Source organism: Glycine soja, chromosome 2, assembly GCF_004193775.1.
Source record: "Glycine soja cultivar W05 chromosome 2, ASM419377v2, whole genome shotgun sequence".
Lineage (NCBI taxonomy): Eukaryota > Viridiplantae > Streptophyta > Magnoliopsida > Fabales > Fabaceae > Glycine > Glycine soja.
The window spans coordinates 8,026,314-8,045,095 of record NC_041003.1 but is presented as its reverse complement, the minus strand read 5'-3'; the positions used below and the strand labels follow the sequence as shown (position 1 = coordinate 8,045,095).

Below are 18,782 nucleotides of genomic sequence, written 5' to 3'. Positions count from 1 at the left end.
TACGTGTTTTTCACGTTCAACGAAAAAATTGTGAGTCAAGGATTGCATTGAAAAGTGAAAATGTTTTAAACCAAACTCGTTACAACTCATTATTTTTTATATCTATAAAATAATTTATAACATTCATACATTTTACTCAACTAACTAAATTAGACATTTTTAATACTTAAAACTCAAATGACTACTTTAAAAAATCTATTTCTATTTTCTATTTTTGATCATTTAAATATAATCTGTCTATTTTTTTTTCAGTTTCATGCAATAACAACAGTTCTCGCTTCTCACTTGATATATTTCTTATATGTAAAAATACTATTAGAAAGAATATCTACTCTAACATGTAACCATATTACACGAGATAAATTTCTCACTGGGTAGAAAAATATTATAGAAAACAGAAAAAAAAATGATAAAATTTTCTTCTCATTTTATAAACTTTCCGTAAATTTCATCCAATAATTAAAAATTGTATCCGCGCCTCTTGGTGTAAACCGGAGGCTATCCTATACCTCAGTGGTGACTTATTTGTAGCTCGTGAAATTACTATGAATGTATGCTTTTACCATAAGATCACATAATAAAACTGTAAAATAAATAATAAAAACTACAGATTAAGTAATATATATATATATATATATATATATTCTCAATCGCTAACATTTGACATAAAATTTGTAATTTCCAAAACAAACAATAATGTACTTAAGTTACTCTTCTCACTCATGTTAAATATGTAATATTCTATTCAAAACAAACTACTAAAATAAACAAACAAATCAAGATTTGCAACATTGCAAAATGGGTTTTTCTACAGTACAACAAAAAGAGGATGTGCAATACTGAAATAGTCAAAACTACGATCATGAAATATTACGACATAGACACTATCTCTTCTCTCCTTTCTCACTAGGTGTATTAATATCACATTTCTATATTTTCATTACATGTGTGAATTTTGTAGTTTTTATTCTCAAGTAATATGTGCAAGAGCTATGAGAATTGCACGAAATAAAGCAGGGTTTCAGCTTCTTGTGTTTATGGGAACAGTACACAGCTTTGCTAACACGATATTAACACAATCTGCAGCAGCCATAACATTTACTTCCAGGAGAGATGAACAAAAAGCATCAACAACTCACCAATACTAAACAATGTCTTTCAAATGGGACGAAAGGAATGAAAAGTTATCTATAGAATATTTTGATTAAGAAAAATAAAAACCAATGTGATTAAAAACTATTCCCAGCCAACAGTAACAACATACTTTGTTGAATATATTTTTACCTAGTAGAAATAGCAATACTAAAAGTAAAAAGGATGAAAGCCTCTGTGATCTCAAACTGAAGGGAAATAATCCGGAAGGTTATGGTTAGTCCTACAAACTTTAAAAATTGCATGATCGTCCCTTAAGCCCAGCATGAGAGCATATGTTCTCGTGTAAGAGGTGACTCTTGTTTAGATAGGAAAATGCCACTTCTCTTCCCAGTTAAGTTGATCATGGACGCTCACTCAGGCAGAATTAGAAATTCTCCACATACCAGTCCTGTACCCCACAGACATGAGCACAAGCTCCCAAAGCATGTTAGGTATACTCAGAAGATTCACCTTGGATCCTGGAATCTCAGACCAATTCACAGAAATTTCTGAAATTGAGATCCTAAACCACTTGCACAGAAAGACTAACTCAACATCGAAGCACCACCTGCAGAGAATGCCAAAGGCTATTATAAAATTACAAAGTTTTGTTTAATTTGTTTTGTAATTCAAAGGATTGCGATAAATATTTATCCCATATCAAAACCTATAGACAGGAGCATAGTCTACTGATACAAATATGGCATATCAAATAAACCAACAAAGGTAGTGACAGCTGGAACGGATATAGAAGGGGGGCTCTCATTTAAAAAAAAATAATAATAATTATATATGTAGACTCTAAATTTTTTCATATCAAATATCTCTAGGCTTGTAATTTACTAATATAACCACATATGTCAGAGTTTGTTCACTTTTGGTCCTTCTCTTGCGTGTGCTTTTTTAAATCCATTTTTGAGTGACAGAAAGTTAAACCAAAGAAGTGAAGTTTGTACGAACAATTTTTTACTAATAAAAATAAGAACAATCAGTTTTCTATTATTTCGGAATTATGAAGCAATTTCCTTTCAAATTTTAAGAAATTATTGCTTTCTATAGAGATCTAAGAACAGTCACCTTTTTAGGCGTACATTTGAAAAAAGCTTCCTGGCTGCAGCCCTAGTAAACATCTTGAAACCACACTGGAAGTACAAGTCAATATCAGAGAATAAAAACCAACATCAAATATACATGCTCAAACACAAGAAATGCAGAAGCAGAGAAGTGATGAAAAGATAAATCATGCTAATGTCAACAGGCTTTTATGACACGACTACCATGTCTGGTGAAGCTTTGGTCATAATCTGTATACCAGTCAGGAGAGTATCAAATCAAAATGCAAGCCCAAAAACTAATGAAGTAGGGAATTGCCTGTGTATCACAAATTCCAGGACCAGCAGCCATGAGAACCACAAGATGGAAGCCCTTCATCAAAAAATTGCGGTACCACTTCCTCTGAAAGCATCAATTTAAGTTATTCAACCAAGATGATCTACACATATGGCAACAATAAAACAAAGAATGAAGAAGGCAACACATAACTGTAGCTAAAGCTTTCTCCTCTAGATGAGCTCTTGAGCCAAATACAGCAGCTGGGATATCAGATATTCTAAATCTGGGATCACTATCGCTTGAATCTCCATGGTGATATTCCCTTTTGGCAACAGCTTGAATCTGATCACAGAACATTAGACAATGCATATCAATATTTAGCACCACAAATATTTGATTGTAAGATCTCTGAAAACTGTTATTGTAGCATTCCATTGACCTGATTTTCAAGCTTTTCTAGGTCAGTGACCTTAGTTGCTCCATCAGCATCAAGCATAAGAAGTAGTTCACCACGTGAATGCATCATTCCCTGTAATACAATGCTTTCAAGGAAAGAAAAAAGCCTTAATTAATTATCAACAAGCATAGTGTGATACAGAGCCATTTGACATTCAACATGAATAGATTTTAAGAAACTATAGTTTAAATAAGACTCACTTTTCTGATTGCTTCTCCTTTGCCGTGATTTCTTCCTAGAAGGATGACCCTTACCTTGTCTACTGTGTATTTCCTCACAAATTCAAAAGCTACTCTTTTTGTCTCATCAGCACTTCCATCATCAATAATTACAACCTGCAATTACAACCTGCTCAAGCGTCCATTGTGAAGAGAATGTAGAAGTGTATCCGCAGAGTTACAAATGCATTTGGAAGAAAGTAAGTTGAGCAAAGAGATTCAGATATGCTATGTTAGACCAAACTGATTTTAATGAATATAGAAAGTATTTTCACTTCACATTAGTAAAGTTCATGAGTGAAATAAAGCCTTTTTTATATGTCCACCAGATACCCTCATCATGTAATATAGAAATTTCTTTACAATTCTAAATCAATATTAATATTCCCAAGACAATAAGCTAGAATCTAAAACAAAGTTCCAAGAGAATAGAATTAAAACAGGGTTATATAGATAATAGGAACTGGAACTGGAAGTACCTCATATGTAAATGAAGAATCCTTTAAAGTACGTTGATGAAGATAACTACAAATTAAGGCATAAATAGAATTGTGTTTATTAGTACCAAAATTATACAATATATGCTAAGCTACTTCACAAGAGAAGCTGTTAAATAACTAGTTACATCACTATGCATATGAAGTCCAAACCTATTCAAGTAAATAGTACCGTGAAGAAAGTGCATAAAAGTTTGGATTTGAGCCTGCTTTTGGCTTCTTACCATGGTTGTTTGTACTCCTTTTTTTTTCAGGTAAGAGGAGGTTAAACATGTTAACATATCACATGGCATCTGTTATGTATACAACCACCTTACAAAAACTAATCAGTACACACACATAACGACAGAGGGGGATGGGCACGGGAGAAGGGGATCAGCCTATGGACCAGGAGCTGGACACAAGTCCTAGGAAACCCATTTATGGAAAGTATATTCTAGAAGAGAGGCAGGGGTTGTTAGGAGTTAGTAGAGAGGTGGCAGTTAGTCACTGTGGAGGTAGCAGGAGACTGAGTATGGGGTTGGAGGCATGCTTTTGGTGAGTGTCAGTTAAGCAGGTATCTTTCCCTGAGGAGCCAGAGGCTCTGGAGTGTGGTGCTGCGCTCATCTTTCTGTAACAAACTTTTAGTTATCTGTGACTGAATAATACAGTAATGCCTTTGATCATCCTCTCTAGTGCTCTAACAGATGCAAACACAGAATATAAGATTATGACAGAAGAAGTCAAATAGACTCATTGCAATTGACATTATACACACACAACAAAAACTTCATAACAGAATGACCAAAGTAGACAAACTAAGTTGCATCCAAACCCAAATCCTTTTATTGATATTAACATTGAAAACATAAATCTAGGTAAAAACAACACATTTTCACTTACTTCATAGTTTCCTCAAGAGCTCCTGGAAGCCTATGCTCCTCATTGAATGCAGGGATAATCAAAGAAATATACTTTGTGGCTGGATCAACAATATGTGGGCAAGGAACCTAAATATGCAAGAGTATCAAGCAAAACCATATCATAACAGTGAGCTATCTTCATAAAGCTAAGCTGAAAAATAGGCTAAAACATGTTTCCTCCAGACCTGCAATCTTCAAGTTGTACAATTACAATTTTCCTATACCCTTGCAGCAACAAAGTCAAAATTTTGCATTACCAAATTCACTTGCCAATCCTTTGGAAAGAAAAAAAAAATGCCCTTGAAAAGTGGACTACTAAAGTCAGTTATTCCAGACTTATTTCACTAAATTAGACTTCCTAAAGAATGCCCCAAAATAAGTAAATAAATAAACAATGCTCACAAAATCTTGCATACCTACAGAAATAACACAATGCAAAGGGAAACATTTACCTGTTTCAACGAGCTAGGATCCTCAAAAATAGCCGGAACTTCAATATGCCTTTTGAAAATCAAAATGGAAATATTAAACTAATACTCCCAGTCCATATACACATAATATTAGATGAGTAAAAACAAGGACATACTGATGGTTGTTTCTTCTTTTATATGCTTCAAAAAACACTACAGAGACAAACCCTAAGAGCGCAATCGCAGTGAAGGTGACAAAAAAACAGATATAATCCATTCCTATTCAGATGCTGCAGCTATTGCCAGCTTCTTACCCCTGCCATGAAGCACAGAGAATCTCTACACATTGTTCACATTAAACAACACATAGCACATAAGGAATCATGCCATTCAGTATACACACACACATTCAAAACAAATGAAAATTAATATCATTTTGTCAAATTCAAAACCTTGATTTCATCATCATCGTCATCATAATGGAATAAAGAAAATTTCTTACCTCTGATTGATTTAGTGTATAGATACACATCATGACAGGAAACAAAATAAAAACTGAAGAAGCAATGGTGGTCAGAACAGAGTCAAAGCATAACGATTGCTAATTTTCTTTGTATATTTATATTTATTAAAACTAATATTAAAGGAAGGAAATGGAGAACAGTGAATCGAATATTGAAAGATGGTTTGGAAGAATTACCGGATTGAGTTGAACGAAGAGAGAAGCTCAACGTCGTCGTCGTCGTCGATCAAGACTCTTCGAAGTTCAAAGTTCAACCCGACCCAAACGCAGCCTTACTCGCTCGGTTCTCTTTACCGGCCTAAGGTACAAAGACATAAAACAACAATAGACCCAAACTGGAACTCATAAGGCTAACTTGTAATCTGAACTGGGTATTGCTATTCTTACCCCTTTCCCACCCCCATTGCGTCCTTGTTATTCTTGTTTCCAAAAATATCCTTGGTGGAAGCACATTTTCTATGAACAATATACACAATGGAAAGGTGTTTCGGTGTGTTAAAGGGGGTGTGAACAGTTTTCATTGTGTACATTGCTCAATAAAAATGTGATTTCATTCTGTATAGAGTGTGCCCCTAACATTGTGTATTCCACATTCATATATGACTACTATGTTTTTGTTGTTTAATTTGAAATTTTTTTCATTGTTTATATTTTTTAAATCATTTTTTTATGCATGATAACTTTAAATGATTCGTTGACGAGTGAGCACAACACATGATAATTCACTATTTTTTTTATTAACAAATATTAGTTGTTAATTTGTTAGTTTTTAATAATGGGGAATTCAAATTCATAACCTTCCCCCCTTCCCTTCTTCCTTCAACACCAAGCCAACCTTCATTGACAAGTGAGGAAAACACATAATGATTCAATAATTTTTTTTATAACAACGGTTAGTTGTTAGTTGTTAGTTTTTCTTAGTTGAGGATTTGAACTCACCACATTTTCCCTTTCTCTTCTCCTTTTAGCACCAAGCCAATCTTATAACCCCTATAATGATAATGAATGACTAATGTGTGAAAAATGCAGGCATTTGAATTGATGCAATTCGGACCCTTGATTTAGTCAATGCAATCTCGATTGCTTATTTTTCAAAGGCATAAGACATAACTTGTAATGAATCATGATTCACTAGCATGTAAACAAGCATGTGTTAAAATTGATGTGATTTGGATCATTGAATTAATCCGTGCAATATTGATTGTTTTTTGTGGATAGGATAAAACTTTTAATCACTTGTTGATGCATGAACAATAACTTGCACTAGTATAAGATAGACGTGCTTTGTGGCACCATGTTGTCTTCACATTCATAATTTTCCTTAGATGGATTGATTCCTTGTTGTATATTACAATGGTCATACGATAACAAATTGAGAAGGGGTCTTGTTTCAATTGTCCAAATTTTCTTAGTGTAAGTGCAAACATGACTGTTGTTGCTCTTAGGGGAAAAAATCACGATGAGTTTAGTTGAGTGAAAAAATAATTTGGGTTGCTGCTTAAAGATGCAAGTGTAAAACTACTTTGGGTTGAGTCAAAAGTAGATTAAGTTGTAAAAATTATAATGAAACTAGGTGGATATCAAGAAATGGGCGTAGCCTCATCTGTAAAAACGAATCAATATGAAACATTATTGTGTTTTTATCATTCTTTATGAATTTGTGAAAATAACATGTCTTATATATGCAGATGCCTATTTGATTTGGAATAAGGTACATTTTTCATGGAAAAACAGGGTTGGCACCCCTAAAAGAACACTAGATTAAAACCACAAGGGAAATAAATGGAAGAAACATTTGCAAGCATCTAAAGAGATGTAAATGAAGAAACAACATCAAAAGAATAAACTTCAACCATCCCAAGCTCGTGTTTTGCACAAACATTGGTCACTTGGTTGTCCTCCCTAAAGATATGCCTCTATGATTGGAATCAAGCATTGCTACAGTCTGCTGGATCATATTGACAAGTTGAGCACATTCATGAGTAGGTAAATAACCCTCCTCAATGAACTTGATAGCTATCTTGAAGTCAAACTAGATAAGAAGAACAAATATGTAAGCAAAGCCAAAGGACCCATGATGGTCCCTCAAGATCCCACTACAAGCTTTCTCTCCAGATGCACTAACTGTTGCATTGCAGTTTGGTTTCAAAAAAACCTCGAGAAGAGGTTCCCAACAAATTGACAAGTCCTCTCCAACATTCAAAAAAATGGGTGAAGGACATTACCAGAATTGCTAGCGTGATCAATAATAGCCAACACCTCATTGATAATTTTGGAAAAGATAATGTTAGCAGGATTCATGAGATTTGAGAAAATAAACTCATTCTTATTCCTCCATAAGCATGACACCTTAACACCAAAAAGGAGACACCACTTAACATTATTTATTGTTAACTTAGTACCAGCATTGAGGAGAATCCAATCACCCAAACCAAGTTGGAAAATTTTTTCATGGATTTGATAATCTGTCAATAAGTTCCACACTTGGGTTGCTATAGAATAGTCTCTTACACGATGCATAATGGATTTTGGTGTAAAGACGAAAATAGGACATAAATCAGAGGCGACCATACCACGATGATGCCTACTCTGATTGGTAAGAAGAGCATCATCATGGGCCATGTTCCATAAGTGAACTTTAATCCTTTTTGAACCCCATCATCTCCATATGAGCTTATTGACAACATCATCCACGCTATATTTATGGGTTGTTATATCATAAGTTGAAGATAAAGAAAAAAAGTCATTTATGTTACCCTTCTAAGCTAGGACATCTGTTATGATCACAAAATCAGAGAAGAAAATAGACTAGCTTCAAGGGCTAGGACCTCCAGAAAGAAAGGTAAGAATGGAAATTATATTATTTCTCAATGCCTTTTCCTTACATTCAAGTAGCCTATATATAGGAAATTAAGATGTTGAAATTTGAAAAACAGAATTTAGCACTAGCAGACATACTAAAAAGTGGCAAACAACCATATTCTTGATTATCCAATCCTATCCTGCCACATCACCATTTCTTAACAGAATTAGTTTTACACAAAATCCTTGAAATGCAATGGTTTGGTGATTCTACATGGTGGCCTTTGGGAAATATTTATGCTTGTCTCGTTTGTTCTTGGTGATGTTTGTTGTATTGCTTCATGTGCTTGCTGGACCATAACATTCCCTGGCCCATGAAAAACACCTTGTCCTTAAGGTGTTGGGACCACAAAGCCAAACCTCAAAACAACTTGGTGACACAGTTAAAAAAAAACAAAACTTGCTAAAACACGAGGTAGGTTTAGAAAAAATAACACGTGAGTGTAGTTTGGGTCATGGTGATTTAGGCTTGTTGTGGAAAAGATGTAGGTGTAGGAAAAAAAAGGGTTTTGCAGTAACACAAAGGTTATGCACAGGAGATAAGTGGTTCGAGACCCTTTTGCGGAAGCCATGGTGATAACGGTATGGTCAAGCGTGTTGCAAAAGGAAATGACATTGATAGCTAGGGTGGTGGAAGAAGACACGTAGTGGTTGAGTGTGCCGACATTGATTCTAACTTGGTAGCGACTGCAAGTGATGACGCCGTGGGATGACGACACCGCGGTCGTTCATGTACCCGAGGACTACAGAATCCAATCGAACCCCATTTTTGCCCAAGTCCTCCAGGATCCCAAGTGTTGTTCCAACTAAGCTCACCTGGTTCATCAACCTTCCCTAGATATGCTTATGCAATTTCCTTCATCTTGGTGAGAACAAAGGCACTAATGTGGCTAGGCAAATATTGTTGTGCATTAGCTTCCACCCATGCATCGCCATTTGGAACCTTAACAATGTTGAATGGAACCATTTTCATCTCCTTTTGTGTTTGAGCATCATTAAAGCGCTTACCAATCAGACACTTGGTATCAAGGAGAGTATTTTGTGGGTTAGGTACAGCTTGAGGCTCGGTTGGGGTACCTACAAGCAGCTCCGACATACCCAAAAGGACAAGTTCCTCCGCGGTGTCACAAGGGACTTTCTCATCGGCGTGGTTCCCTACCTCAAGCACGAGAGGAGGAAGACTGTTACCGCAATGGAAGTTGTTTATGCTCTCAAGAGGCAAGGCAGGGTGAAGTGGTGTTACAAGCTGCACCATAGTGTCGCCTCTGCTACTAGAGTCTGCAACATCTACGTGGAAATTGCTTTCCATTTTCGGGGGTAAGGTGGAAGATGATGGAGGAAGAGTTCCCTCGGCACCGAACAAGCCTAGAAAATGTTTGCGGGTGCTCTCAAAATTAATCCCAAGGGATTGAGCTGGATGTACATAAGGAGAATGTGTGTGATGAAACGAAAGGAATGGGTCTTGCAGAAATGATTGATGGTGGATGGCTGTGTGGAGAGGATGCCATGGAAAGAGGTGGTTTGGCAGTTGGTGTGGGCTGGTATGGCAGCCATGGAAGGCAACCATTGGAGCTCAATGAAAGCACCAAATGTTATGATCACAAAATCAGAGAAGAGAAATAGACTAGCTTCGAAGGCTAGGACCTCCAGAAAGAAAGGTAAGAAGGGAAATTATATTATTTCTCATTGCCTTTTCCTTACATTCAAGTAACCTATATATAGGAAATTAAGATGTTGAAATTTGAAAAACAGAATTTAGCACTAGCAGGCACGCTAAGAAGTGGCAGACAACTATGTTCTTGCTTATCGAATCCTATCCTGCCGCATCACCATTTCTTAACAGAATTAGTTTTACACAAAATCCTTGAAAATGCAGTGGTTTGAGGTGATTTTGCGTGGTGGCCTTTGGGAAATATTTATGCTTATCTCCTTCGTTCTTGGTGATGTTTGTTGTATTGCTTCCTGTGCTTGCTGGACCATAACAACATCACTCAAATTTGTCACTTTAGGTGGGACCAACCCCATCATGATATCCTGACAGACAACTTAGGCAAGATAGAGGCTAACTTCTCTAAATCCCAAGAGTCATCTGGCAAAACAAACTCAATGATTTTAGCATAAAGGTCTAGCTCATCAAGTTGGACAGTCCCTTTGTGCGGTAAGAAATCCCATTTTGGGACCTACTCGTCAATCCGAAAATTGGTAGAGATGTCATTGGAGACTCTCCAAACAATTATCTGTTTGACATTATCCCAACTCTTGCATAATATATAATTAGGGAAGACTTGAAGGACTAATTTTGAAAGGGTGATTCTTGTTGCCACGGATAATATATTAGTTTCTAGCCGCTAAGTCTTTTGTTAACTTTATCAATGACAAAATTGAAGGTGTTCTTGTTGACCTTCTTATGAAGAATGGGCAACCCAAGATACTTGCCCAAATCGTCCATACATTGATATCCACTCTTGCTTGTAATCAGTTGCTTAATTTGTCAATTGACGTTCTTGGAGAGGAAAATTTTTGTCTTACCAATGTTGACTTTAGCACCAGAATTGTTACAAAGGAGCTTAAGGTCAAAATCAATAGTTTCCACCTGATTAGGGGTAGCTTCTGCAAGTAGAAAAAGATCATCCGTGAATGCTAGTTAGGAGATAAGCCAACCCCCTCTGTTGAGTTATATAGGCTCCCACATGTCATTGGAGACTGCCAAGTTGATAAGAGGAATGAACCTTTTTAGGCACAACACGAAAAGGTATGGCAAAATAGGGTCACCTTGCCTGACCATGACCTAGTGATAGTTTATAACATAAACATCTACCATCCACATTCATAATAAACTTTTGTTTAAAACACCCATTTTATTGTAGTTTTATAAAATAACCATGGGTACAATATAACTCAATAAAAAACAACAACAAAGTCTCACAAATAAAATACAATGGGCCTTTTCAAAACCATAATGACTGCAAAAGTTCGTACATTCTAAAGGAGTATTGCATTTTGATGTGCAGGGAAAGCGGAGAATATCTTGTCCCGTCATTGGTCCTACAATGAGAACAAAGTTCACAATATTATGGATAAAAATCCTTGGTTGTGAAATTAAAATTTTCTCATTTTCTTTCTTTTTTTTGAGTAAATAGACCAAGAAATAATGTAAAAAGTTATTTTTCCCTGCAAACTATATGTTGGAAAATCAATTAGAGAATTGAAATTAATTTCTTTCTTTGAATTACCTAAAGTCAGAATCAAAGCAACAAATAAAATTTCCCAAGAGAAAGCATTGATGGAAACTAAAACTAAAAGTCATTTTAGAAAGATTTTAGTTTTGAATTTTGATCTTTCTTTCCGGTGACATTAATATACTACATTTGACTATATATATATATTGAATGCACTTAAAAATTAAATGTATTATGAATTTAAGTGTTTATAAATTTGACTATGTTCAGTGAGATATTTTAATTAATTTCTAACTTTTTTTATTAGTTGAAAAATTTATTTGATTGTTTGATAAACAAATTTTTTAGTGGCTTCTTAGTGGTCTTTGGTATTTTTTTACACGTTACTTGAAGTAAATTTTTTTTTAAATGCTAGCTTTTATCTTTTTATATTTTTTTTCATTTTTATCCTTAATATATTTATCAAATTTTTTGTTTACCATTTTTAAATAAATTTTGATTTTATTATTTTTAATCATTTTACACTTTTCAACTATTTCAACAACTAATTTTATCAAATACTTATATTTTAATAAGTTAATTTTTCAACTTCTAATTATTAACTTTCAGCTTCTAGCTAGTCTTGCCAAACATAGTCATTTTTAGATAAAAACTAAGATTATGTTTGACAAAACTAGTTGTAAAGATAACTTAAAGTTGAAAAGTTAACTTATTAAATTATAAGTATTTGGTAAATTAGTTGTTAAAATAGCTGAAAAATATAATAAAATCATAATTTATTTTTAAAAAAACAATAAATACATTAAGAATTAAGAATAAAGGTGAAAAAAATATAAAGAATTATAAGCTAAAAAATAACCTTTTAAAAAATTTCATCAAAAATTAAGAATAAGACTATATTTTGTCCCTTTACAACAACAAAAAAAAACTATATTTTGTCCAATGAATGCATTCAATACTTATGATATAGGATTCAATAAATTCATATTAATGCATTTAATGAGAATTTAAGAAAATGAAATATTATATATATATATATATATATATATATATATATATATATATATATATATATATATATATACCAAAGAAATAAAAACTCTTAATCACAATCTAAATCAATCACAATCACAATAAAATTTTATTTTAATCACTCATTTTATTGTAGTTTTATAAAATAACCATGAGTACAATACAACAAAGTCTAAATACACCTGTAAAATTCCGTAAAATCTAGACTATTGCAATAAACCCTACAATCTAAAGGAAATAAACATTTCCCTATACACTTAGAGTGCGTTTGAAAAAAAAATTTTAATTGAGAAAAGTAATTTATTAGAGAATTTGAATTTCTGTATTTTAGACTTCATTGTTTGGATGTTTTTTTTTTGTAAAGAATTTAAAATTTTAGAATTTTAAATAGAATTTTAAACAACTAAAAATCTGGAATTTCAATTTTCTTTGAGAAATTGAAATTTTTTTCTTACCGTCTTTTTCAAGAAACATCATTTGAGCTCGTGGAACATCGATTAGGTGTGAGCATAGATGGACATGTATAACTAGCACACCAACCATATATATTTTTTTTCATTCATTTTTTTCACCTTCATAATTTTATTTTTTTTAAACACAAAATTTTAAAAATAAAAGAATTTCAATTGAAGTATTTGAAATTCTTAAAATTTAAAATTTTTCAAAATTTTAAATTATCTCATCCAAACACACTCTTAGGAAATCAAAATCCTGCAATGAGAACAAAGTTGGCAATATTATGGATAAAATTATTTGGTTGTGAAATTTTATCCTAAAATTGACTAGAGAGTATAAAATTTTCTCATTTTCCTTATCTTTTGAGTAAATAAACCAAGCAATAATGTAAAAAAATGATGGAAAATAAATTAGAGAAGTGAAACAAATATCTTTCGTTGAATTACCTGGAGTCAGAATCAAAACAACAAATAAAATTTCCAAGAGAAAGCGTTGATGTAAGCAAAAAGTCATTTTAGAGGGATATTAGTTTCGATGATTGATCTTTTTTGCTTGTGAGATTAATATATTATATCTCACTCATTGTATATACTAGGATATGTATTATCCATTGAGGATTATTGTGTACTTCAAAAATTGTATGTACAAAATTATTATGAAATTATGTGTGTTATACATTACTGGATAACGATTAAATTAAAAATATATAAACAAAAGTTTAAAAATCAAGAAAAAAATTATATTTTGTCCTTTTAAAAAAACTATACTTTGTCCAATAAATACATTCAATAAATTCACATTAGTGGTAATTATGCCATTAAGAAAATTAAATATTTTCTATATATATACAATAAAAAGTTTGATCAAAATCAAGAATCAGATTATATTTTGTCCTTTTCCAAAAAAAATTATATTTTGTCTAATAAATACATTCAATAAATTCATATCAATGGTAATTAATGACATTCATTTAATTCATTTGAAGAGAATTTAAGAAAATTAAATATTTTCTATATATGTACAAAAAATAAAGACTCGAGAAACCAATGTAAAGAGTGAATCACAATCTAAATCTACATAAGAAGAATCATTGAATCACTATTTAATCAATCCATGCTTTTTTTTTAGAATGGTTAGTTGACTTTTAAATCTAATTCCACTATAGAATGATGAAAATGGAGAAAACTTTCATCTATATTTTAAACCCAATTATTTTTGAATTTTTTATTATTAAATAATAAACCATTTCTCTTAATTAATTATATTTTTATAGATAATATAATCTTTTTAATATTGATAATTTTTTTATTTTCAAGTTAAATAGTTCAATGTATTTTCCTATAAATAATAATTTTTTTAAAGCAACCTATTAATATTAAATTAAAGTATTAAAATTGATTATTATTTTTTCATAAATAAATAATATTTCTTATGATGATAGAAAAAATTAAATTATTATAATAATTAATGATTTCCATATAATATTACGATATAAAAATGTTCAATTATATAATTAGTCATAAATGTAAACAAAATATGTTTTCAAATTGGATGTTTCAACAGCTGATAATTTAATTACGATTTGTGATGAAATGTATAATCCAAATATTTAGAGAGGGGTTTAATCGTCACATAGTTTGTCACTAAATAATTTGAAAATTTTGTAACAAGTATGTGATGGATAAGTTTGTAAGGAATACAGAATTACGAATCCTTCACAAACACATTTAGTAAATATTTCGTGTTTATTATGGAAGAGCTTTGTGACAGAACAATTAGAGAGAATAATTTGTTACACAATCTATCACTAACATACATTTTTAAATTCAATATGTTGTTTGCGAAGAATTTTTAGAATGGAAAAATATCCGTCACAATAGGACATAAATGTATATGACTTAATTATATTTTTCATTTCAACTTTTTAAATTTTGATGTATTTTATCCTCAATAAATTAGTTTTGTGTATTTTATTCTAAACATTAACAAAATTGACAAATTTTACCTACTGCTATTCTACTCCTAACATAATTACACTTTTATCCTCATTTTTTATTTTTATTTTTTTGCAAATTTTACTCCCAAATTTTTTATTTCTTGGTAAATTTTATCCCTAACTATTTCTTTTACAAAGTTTATCCCAACTGTTGTGCTTATTAGTGGATAAAAAATCAAGGGTAAAATGTGCAAATTTTTTAGAAGTTGAGATAAAATGAGCCAAATTAATTTATTCGGGTTACAATTTGCTTAAAATTTAAAAAGTTAGGATAAGAAATACAATTAAGCCAATTTGTATCGATCACAAAACCTCTAAATTCATCCCAAAAATCCTCACTATTAGTGAGGAATTATACTCTATCACAAAACTTTGTAATTAATTATAATAGTGTCTAAAAGGTGATTAAGTAACAATGACACAAAATCTATAATGAAATTTGGTGCTTACAAAATTAATTGTAGTCTTAATGGTAAATATGAACTAGTATAAAAATTTTATTCTATTATCTAATTGTTTTTCATTAAGAGAGTTTAGTTCGAATGATTAAGTAAGATGTGTGTCTTGATAATTTAATTTCTATAGATAAAAAATAATGATTGTTCTTTCAAAGAACCTTACCTTGTTTACAAAAATTATCTTTGATAAATACTGAATTTAAACAATTAAAAATAATAAGAATCAAATAATTAAAATCAAGAAAATCAAAATCATACATAAACTAAAGAATAAAATTACAATTATCCCTGTTTCTTTTTCCTTGTAGTATTTGTGTCAATAATTTCCTTTTTCCCGCTATGTATTTGAACAATTAAAACTAGGTGGTCATACAAGGTACACCATGTCCGGCGTGGAATCACATCATGAGTTCTACAGCTGAAAATGTTTCCATTTCCACATAGTACTCACAAGAAAACAAAGGGAAAAAACCATCTCCTCTTAATAACTTTTTTTTTCAGCTGAAAATATTTCCATTTCCACATATTATAAACATATAGTACTAGCAAGTTGCAACATGTGACACTCGATAATGCGAACTAGTGGTGGCACCTCCTACAGATACAGGCCTACACATTTATTCAGTCAATACTTCAAATCCACACTGCCTTCAAAGTTCAATCTCAAAGGACTCTTGACCCCCCCAACCTCATCAAAAATTCGATGAGCACACATAACATATGAATAATAATCACGAAAGGTAAAAAGGACTTGCAGCTGCAAGCATTGTCAGACACAATTGTCCATTATTCTTGTGAAGATTAAAGTAAGGTGGCACTTGACATGGGTCCTAACAAGCCATGATTAAAGCCATAGGTGGGCACAGGGGAAAAAGAAATGTGGTCTCTTTCTCTTTTTTTTATTTTATTTTAATTCCTTCACTTTTCTGAACCATTAGAAACTTTATGGAGAGGGAAAGGTTGCCAATTGTAATTGTTCCTTCTCCACGGATCCTATCTTGACCATTCTACTAAACCCAACATTACTACCATTTTACCATATTCAAATCCCTCTATCGAATGATATAGTTTAATCCCCATAAATCCTTTTTCCGATATTTTTCAATGCTAGAATTAATATATTATATGCAGGGTTCTTTTCAAATTTCAGGATTATTTGGCATTTTGCTAATTGTTGAATATTTTCGTAATATTAAGGCGGTTCGCAGATCACGGGTTAAATAATGGCACAATTTACCAGAAAACAGTTTGCAGAGGGGATAACATGAATTGGGCAGTTTTTGTCTCTATAGATTACTCAGTAGTAGTTGCAAATTCTTGCTTCCATTAATTCCGTCCATACCTTGAATGTATGTTTAAAATTTACATTTCGCTGTAAACATCTTAGTAAACTAGTGAGCAAAATAAGTACATGTACTATCGTAGACGTTAGTTAACAACCTTTCAAGAAACATTAGGTTTGATTTGATTATAATGTGTTATATAATAATATACTATAATCTACATAGAAAACAGTATTAAGAGTTTCCTACCATAATTATCAACTACTAAACTTCTTTCCTTGTCTAATTACAATGAAAGTGAGTTCTTCTCAGGTTACGACTGGTAGAAGCAGCAATAATACTCACTGTGTATTTGTGTTTGCCAAGACTTGGTGAATAATTTTAAGAGGGGGCTAGAGAGAATTATTTTCATTTCTAAAGTTATAGTGGTGAATAAATTAAGAACATATATTTCAACTATATACAATTCAAGTGCGCTATTAATAATTACTGGAAAATATGTCTGCCTGGAATAGCTTAAGATTCTATTACTAGTAATAAGAACAAAAAAGTAAGCATAAATTGCGCCCCCTTGACAAATTTGTATTAGCAGATGTCAACAAAAAGGACAAATGCAACCTGGATTCAGTCATCCACCGTATAACCTTCAATTTAGTACCACCATTATTCATGCTACATTACACTTTCATTTTCCCCAAAAATTCAAAAGAAAAATACAGATCAAACATCAACAAATAAACCAATAATAAGCCTCCCAAAATTCCAAAAGACTAGGAAACCAAGTTAACAAATTAAGCCAAAATATATCTCTTAAGACCCTAATGAAGATGCAGATGTTAATGTGAAGAGAGGAAGGAAGCACTTGGAAACATATATATATATATATATATATATATATATAAACTCTGATGAAATGATGATTGATTCACGGCTATAGCCTAATGAGCCATGGCTACCTGGGGTTGTGACTGTGAGAAACTGATGCTTCTTTGGTTTGGCATGGAAAGCATGACAGTGTGATCCAAGAAATCCTTAAGCTCCACCACAGACTGAAGAATGGTTCTTAGATCCTCAGCACAGGAAAAGCCAAAGCTTCCAAGTTGCCTAACAGCATAGACATAGAAAGTTATGCACCCTTTTCTGAACTTGAACCTTGCCATCTCACATCCATTGAGGCCCCTTATGAGCCTCTTGTTGACATCACCAAGTGCTATCTCTGGTGGCCAAATTCTGTCCACTGAGGCCTTCATGGCCTCAGTTTCAAACACAAAGAGAACCACCTTGGACTTCTTGGTTCCAAGGCCAAGGGTGAGGGTGTGCCAAGCATGGTGTGCCAAGATTGTGAAGTTTGTGGGCAAGAATGCTGTGGTGGAAGGGAAAGGAAGCTTGTCCTTTGGTTTGTTGGTGTTGTTGGTTGGTGGGAAAGAAAGAACCTTGAGAAGCTCTAAGGGTCTTGCTCTTCTGATTGTGAAGGACTTCACTATGAACTGGCCTCCAAATTTGATACCCTTTACCTCTGAGCTTGGCTTGAAGGAGAAATCGGAGTTCTGCTTTGTGGTTTGGTCATTGGGGTGTTGGTGCTTTTGCTTCTTGTTCTTGTTTCTCTTCTCTTTCTCTCCCATGGCTATTGAGGGGTTTTCTTTTGGTGGACACAAACTGCTTGGTTATCTATCTTGATTCATATCATCACATAACAAGACCAATGTACAATGCTTTCAATGGGAAGTACTCTGTACTAGTCAGTGTGGTACTAAATTTTTTCTTGGTGGGTTTATTTTTTTCATACTAGAATAATAACTAGATTCACTGCAGTCAAAAAGGTGGAAAAAATACTTGACTTAAATTTTCAACCATTTTAGAAAAAAAAGGTCACTAACTATTCTGATTCTGTACATATTTCTAACTCATTTGGAAAGTCAGAGGTAGGACTACAAATTAAAATATTTCTTCTATGTATTAAAAATTGATATCAGCACACTTTTTTATTTTGAAAGGATAATAGCACACTTCTGAACCCCCAATTTTGACCAAAATCTTGATGGG

General features: G+C 32.6%; 2 protein-coding genes across 5 annotated transcripts; both read right to left on the bottom strand.

The window, feature by feature from the left end:
* Positions 1-1,070: 1,070 nt before the first annotated feature.
* Positions 1,071-5,792, bottom strand: LOC114385120 (dolichyl-phosphate beta-glucosyltransferase-like). 4 transcript variants are annotated; one of them, XM_028345104.1, is made up of 11 exons: positions 5,651-5,792; positions 5,127-5,266; positions 4,993-5,041; positions 4,521-4,627; positions 3,621-3,666; positions 3,124-3,258; positions 2,906-2,995; positions 2,677-2,808; positions 2,506-2,589; positions 2,212-2,276; positions 1,071-1,702 (listed from the first exon to the last, which is right to left on the bottom strand). In XM_028345104.1, exons 2-11 carry the CDS (start codon positions 5,225-5,227, stop codon positions 1,510-1,512), a joined length of 1,002 nt encoding a protein of 333 aa, XP_028200905.1. In that variant the 5' UTR covers positions 5,228-5,266; positions 5,651-5,792; the 3' UTR covers positions 1,071-1,509. The 4 variants fall into 4 exon arrangements, with proteins under 4 accessions (XP_028200905.1, XP_028200914.1, XP_028200896.1 ...); XM_028345113.1 differs by having other exon boundaries at positions 2,212-2,264; XM_028345095.1 differs by having other exon boundaries at positions 1,164-1,702; positions 5,127-5,289; positions 5,651-5,773.
* Positions 5,793-17,242: 11,450 nt separating this feature from the next.
* On the bottom strand, positions 17,243-18,502 carry LOC114385110. The gene has a single exon (XM_028345085.1). The coding sequence runs from the start codon at positions 18,359-18,361 to the stop codon at positions 17,678-17,680; it is 684 nt and encodes a 227-aa protein (XP_028200886.1). The 5' UTR covers positions 18,362-18,502; the 3' UTR covers positions 17,243-17,677.
* Positions 18,503-18,782: the final 280 nt, after the last annotated feature.

Excerpts from the sequence above, each read along its gene's own strand:
- LOC114385120 (XM_028345104.1), bottom strand. The coding sequence starts at position 5,227 with ATGGATTATATCTGTTTTTTTGTCACCTTCACTGCGATTGCGCTCTTA. Across the intron at positions 4,628-4,992 it reads ATCCTAGCTCGTTGAAACAG|GTTCCTTGCCCACATATTGT; the intron begins GTAAATGTTTCC and ends TTGCATATTTAG. Across the intron at positions 2,590-2,676 it reads AGGAGAAAGCTTTAGCTACA|AGGAAGTGGTACCGCAATTT; the intron begins GTTATGTGTTGC and ends TGATGCTTTCAG.
- LOC114385110 (XM_028345085.1), bottom strand. The coding sequence starts at position 18,361 with ATGGGAGAGAAAGAGAAGAGAAACAAGAACAAGAAGCAAAAGCACCAA.